Source organism: Oculina patagonica, chromosome 14 (genome assembly GCF_052425735.1).
Source record: "Oculina patagonica isolate OP01 chromosome 14, crgOcupat, whole genome shotgun sequence".
In the NCBI taxonomy this organism is placed as follows: domain Eukaryota; kingdom Metazoa; phylum Cnidaria; class Anthozoa; order Scleractinia; family Oculinidae; genus Oculina; species Oculina patagonica.
This window is the reverse complement of record NC_135771.1, coordinates 25,256,166-25,262,176: the sequence shown is the minus strand read 5'-3', so window position 1 is coordinate 25,262,176 and position 6,011 is coordinate 25,256,166. Positions and strand designations below refer to the sequence as shown.

The 6,011-nt window shown below is 38.6% G+C and overlaps 2 protein-coding genes across 3 annotated transcripts in view; one reads left to right on the top strand and one right to left on the bottom strand.

The window, feature by feature from the left end:
- Nucleotides 1-6,011, top strand: part of LOC144637720 (uncharacterized) — a 113,824-nt gene that overhangs the window by 80,972 nt on the left and 26,841 nt on the right. The gene's annotated exons all lie outside the window — the stretch shown is intronic.
- Nucleotides 123-4,063, bottom strand: LOC144637822 (kelch-like protein 24). Its single transcript, XM_078496901.1, has one exon. It carries the CDS (start codon nucleotides 4,051-4,053, stop codon nucleotides 2,278-2,280), a length of 1,776 nt encoding a protein of 591 aa, XP_078353027.1. The 5' UTR covers nucleotides 4,054-4,063; the 3' UTR covers nucleotides 123-2,277.

The window sequence follows — 6,011 nt, the reverse complement described above, 5'->3', positions numbered from 1 at the left end:
GTCCCTGGGTATCCAAAGTTGATAATTACCAAATTATTAGTAGATTGAACATGTTCATGTTGCAATCACAATTTATGACGAACAGAATATAAACGGTATATGAACAATAAAGGAGCATGCAATTAAAGGTTATAGGTACAAACGCACCCAGCATTTATTTAAAAATTAACAATTTTGACCCATTTATACGAGGCTGGTATTTAATCAGGGTCCAGCATTTAATCGAGATTTTTTTAACAAAACAGTTGCCACAGCAAATTATGATACAAAGGGTGTCATTTCTGGTGACAAGTTTGAAAATCACCCTCTTATATTCAATTAATATAATATATAAATATAATTAATGATGTCATTACTTTTCTCAAATTGCATAGAGTGATTTCAGTTAACCTGTGAAATGGTTATAACACTATTCAATACTATTAGACACTATAATTTTCTTTTGTTTCCTTTCGACTAATAACGCACAAACTGGTAGATATTGTTTCACAGGTTAAATAAAATCCCTCAAATACAAAAATGTAAATACCTATCTCTTAATAAATGAAACAAGATATTTCAATATTATTGTTATATAAGTTTTGAAAATGAAAAGTAATTATTTCTTACTTCATTGACACTCTAAACTTCCAAAAAACGGTATCATATAGGCATTAAAAGTCTAAACTATATGCAGAGAAAGTAAGTAACCAATCACATTACTGGAAACTTCAATATCCTATGGACTTGTATATATATATTACTCTTCCTTGTAAAACAATACGTAATTTAGTGCATAAGCAGCTCCTGAAAGGGATCTATGTTTTACTTTGGCCTAAAAATAAGGTGGGACCCCCTCCTTCCTAGATCTGCCACTGCACTAACAGAAAAAAAGGTCCTGTTTTGCAGCCTTATGTTGCAAGTATTTCAATTGAATTGATGCAACTAAATTGGAAGATCAAGAGAATATTTTAGACATTATTTATTTAGAAAAATATTGTTTGCTTACAGCACTATTTATTTTCCTTAAATAATGTATTTACTCTAATATTGTCTATTTTTTAATTTTATTTAATTTTCAAAGAATTTACTTAGAAAAGGGGCATTTAATAGGGGTACAGAATGGTAAAATCTGAGAATCGTGGAGCTGTTGAAAAATGTCTTGAGAATACGACCTAATGGATTTTAGACAACAAGATAAAAAAAATCAAACTTATCACAAACTTAAGCCCTGGCCAAACTGTAACGCAAGTGGACGGAAGTAGTCGCAAGTTCAACTTGTGTACAAACTTGCCTTTGGTGGCCAAACGGACACGCAAGTTTAGTTGCAAGTGCATGCAAGTTTGCGTAAATTAAAATGCTACTTATTTGAGGTGCAATTCAGCATTTGAAGTAAACTGCAAAAATGCGTTGACAAGTTTTTATTTTCATGATACGTACAACCCTTATGATAAACAGTGTGTCAACAATTATTGTTGACACACTGTTCACAACAAGCAGCAACTCTTATTAAATAGAAACTATCATTATCATTATCTAACCCTGACCCCATACATGCAGTTCTGTGTCATTACAAAACAGTATGAAACATTGATGTAGTAAAGCTATCCAAAAACAGATTTGATAACGTTTTTTTTACAGTAGACTATAGTTCAAATGCATGTCTCAGTGTACCGTCAGGTTGATGTAAGAAGTGGCTGTAACACCCTGGGGGGGACACTCCCATATATGGGCTATATAGGTATCGGTACGTGCCGCGGGATAGGGTATGATTTTTGAGGTTCTCAGTCCGTAAATAGGGTATCACTTTTGCTCCTTTTGGCATTGTGTTCCCGGTGTGATCGCCCAGCTAAATGAAAAATAAAAAGGGATCTTTAAACTGAACTAACCGTTCAAGTAAGTAAAAGTGATTTTTTAAGATTTGTATTTTGCTGTGCACGGTTGGCCGTTATTTGGGTTGTCACAGAACACTTCTCCTCCCCTTGAATAGGGTATCATTTTTGGTTTTGAGCTTTTAAAAGTGTATCAGTTGTCGCTTTCTTTATCCCTTAATAGGGTCAGGGTTTACGAAACTTCAAGGCACACCCCTATCGGAAATTTATAGGAGTAACCTCCCCCCCTGGTTTATTTGTTTGGAGGTCTAAATGAATTTGGCCTTGTGGATACCATGGAGTGCCTTAATGTAAAAAGTGGCTGTAACAAATTAAATGGAACCTCATATCCACAATGCCCTATGATTTTTGTTGTTAGGGATAACCCAACAAGCAACAGTGTACTTAAATTACCAAAGAAGAATATTTAACAATATTCCAAAGAAGAATATTTAACAATATTCTTCTTTGGTATTTTAAGTACTGTTGCTTGTAGGTATGCACAACAAAAATCATAGGGCAGAGCTGTAGATATAAGATTCCATTTGTAACAGCCACTTCTTACATCAAGGCACTCCACTGTATCCACAAGGCCAAATTCACTTAGACCTCCAAACAAATAAACCATGTCCCCTATACTCGCAGCACTACAGGCTGCCCGAGGGAAACCAGGACTGGACACCAGGCTCCACTGGTTTGTGATTGGTTCATAGATTTCACAGGAAGGTTCCACATTTCTGCACAACCACGTTCCTTCATTGCATGACTCATCTGTGTCACGAAATCCTCCAACAACAACAATTTTTCCAGCTGCCCTTGCACATGCAGCTTGCATTCGAGCTTTTGAGATATTTGAAACCTTATCCCATTGGTCAGTTAATGGATTGTGACACTCCACGCTGTTCAGGCAAACTTCATTATTATGACCAGCAATTACATAAATATGATCTTGCAGCAGAACTGCACTATGACTAGCACGACAAGTTTTCATTGGTGCAGCTTTCCTCCATTCATCAAGTACTGGATTGTATATTTGAACATCTGAGCTTAATTTTGTGTCGAATTCATTCATTACATCACCACCAATCAAATAAAGTTCTTCATTGAAACATGTGACTGAACAGTCTCTTACATCAAATGTAACTCTCTGGGACATCCATTTATTTTGTTCAGTGTTAAAAATAAACATTGATGGTTGATCCAATTCGTTGTCCACGCCCAATATGTACAAGAGTCCACCACAAACTGCAGCTGCCGTAGCACCGCCCCCAGATCCACCGCGAGGCATCTTGGGTAGGGATCCCCATGTCATAGTGGAGGGTACAAAACACTGAGTATCTAGCTTAAAGCCAGTGGAGTTTACACCACCTGTAAGCATCACCACGTGTTCATATTTATCTAAGGACAAACGAGGTTTAAGTGTCATGTCGTGGAAGCGGTCTGGGAACAAAAAGAAATTCAGTGCATTGATAACCTCTATCATGCAAGCGGGATTCTTACTGATTAACTCTTCATTGAGAATTTCTCGCAGATTGTACTTCGACATTGAGAACAGTCTTACACATTTTAATAATTCAGGAAGTAAACATTCCCTTGATGGCAGGTCATGTTCAACCCAAGCAATTACTGCTTCGTATACTTCCTCCTCTCTCGATACATTTAAATCGTCCTTGCAAATGAGTTCTTTGAGTTTCTCTGAATCCAGCCCTCTGAAATCTTCAGTTTTTGAAAAAACTACAAAGTTTTTCAATTTGTAAGTGCCTACAGCTTGCTTTAGTGTCTCACAGTTATATTGAGAAGCAAAATATTCCAAAGCCAAGCAGTTGGAAGCATCTATTGAGCCCTGCAGGAAAAGTGATGCTTCTGTTTTCAAACTTGGAATTAGCAAGTAGTCCGCGATGATTACCAAGTCTTGTGCGTTAGTAGAATCGATATTTGCTTTACCAGTGTAAATAAATTGAATGACATTGCTAACCGTCGTTGATTTTGTCCCTTGTAACTCCACAACATTGCTTTCCGTTTCCTTCATTTGACTGGCAAACATGGCTCGGAAGTACTCGCTTGCAGCAGACAAAACATGTTTGTGAGCGGCGAAATCCTGGCCTTCAGCTCGGATTGTCGTATCGCAGAGAATGTCCTTCGCTCTAAGCATATTTAGGACCGGATAAAGCAACTGGTTTTTGAAAACTTCGCCTGAAGTCATCTCAAGGCATGTCAAGGTCTCTCAAGTTCTTGCCAGCGCACGTGGACAGGTTCGGGGCGGAGGGCAGATACTTCATGTACATGCACGTGTTTTATACCGGTCATTACTCAAATAAGCGCCGCGGCGCTTATTAAATTTTTCGCGCCTCAAGTGCGGCGCTTATTCGAGGGCGGCGCATATTTGAGGGCGGCGCTTATTTAAAATTTGGACGCCACAAAGAATCTAATCTTTCACAGTAATTGAAAATAGCGTCATATAGATTATCAGTATTCGTCTCTTGCTAAAGAGAGAAGTGGCGCTAGTAAGAAGTTTGCGGCCTTCACAACATTTACAGAACTGCGTATTGTAAGAATGTTGGATAGAAAAACTGGGCGAGCTGTAAAACAATCACTTTGAACTGCAAGTCGTCGCCTTTGATGGATAGAAATGTATAAGTTTGTTTTATAGTTTATTTTTAGTGCTGTTTTTAGTTAGACGGAATGCCTCGAATAAGCGCCGCATCGGGACTGCGGCGCTTATTCCGGGGCGGCGCTTATTAATTTTTTTTAACCCAAATGCGGCACTTATTCGAGTAAATACGGTATGCGTCAACCGCTGGCCTGACCCTCTGACAAGAAGGAGCAGGATAGGAGAATTTAATAAACGGCTAGCCTGCGAGCAGGCTCCCTATCTGATCCGCGAGCGAAGAGAACCGAGAAGGGTCTAGGGGAGGAATAAAAACTTAAAACCTTGCATGGTGTGCCTTTTTTGTCTTTGAGTGCTTAAGAAAGCCATACGTAATTACCAGATTACAGTCCGTAATTCTAGGCAAAATGTTTTATTTAAACCTTTGTTCACACAGTCATCATGATGTACAAGGGCTTCCTCAGCGCGGTGGTGTGTTCTCTTGTACTCTTCGGGGACTTAAAACAAAAACAAAACAAATATGTTTATAGTCATGCATATCTCAACGAGATAGCTAGTTTACAGGCATACCACTGAACCTAAAAGCACAAAATAAAAAACAAATCATTATATCAAACAATTCTTAATTAAAATTAATTTTTCTCTAACTAATTGATATAAAATAAAACAAGGGTAACTAAGGGCCTGTTTACATGATTCCGGAATGACTTTCATTCCGGAACGAAACTCATTCCGGAATGAAATTCGTTCTGCATTTACATGACAGAGTCGACCGGTTCAATCAAAGGCATTTGCACGTGCGCGCCTTTCGCGCGTTATCAAAACAAAGTGGCGCATGTTTCGCGCGAGATCAAAACAAGATGGTGCATGTTTCGCGCAAACATGTTTTTTTGCCCATTAATGGCCGTATCTGCAATTTTAACGAGTAATTTGACCATAGAGCTGCTTGTTTGGGCTAAACATTAAATGCTATTACGTTTTTTTCGCTCTGCGGAGTCCGTATGCGGTTTCATGAGTTGCGATTTCATCTCGGAACGAATTTCGTTCTGTGTTTACATGATACCAGAATGAAATGTCATTCCAGAACGAAACTTTCATTCCGGAATGACTTGTCTTTCGTCTCGGTATCATGTAAACCGATACAAAGAAATGTATGGGGATGGAATGAACTCGTTCCGGAATGAAAGTCATTCTGGAATCATGTAAACAGGCCCTAAGTGATTTTAAACCTGGTATCCTATAAAGCACATTCCAGCATGCAATCCATTTCCACTCGCTATAATCATTACGGAAAAAAAAATTAACACCTATAGGCACACAAGAACCAGGCTGCCGGCACACTTTCTCGGCGTTCGTTTTGTTTGGTTTGATTACTCTGGGGGTATGTACTAATGTGCATGGCTACTGGTCGATCTGCAACCCATCCCGTTCGTTGTTTGTGTTTCGGCATCCCACACTTACTTGAACGTAAAAACCGAAATATTAAAACCTACTGAGTTCCTCAACTACTCAGTGGGTTTTGATATCTAAAAATGGCGCCCACAGCGTTGGAA

Coding starts and splice junctions, on each gene's coding strand:
- LOC144637822 (XM_078496901.1), bottom strand. CDS start 4,053: ATGACTTCAGGCGAAGTTTTCAAAAACCAGTTGCTTTATCCGGTCCTA.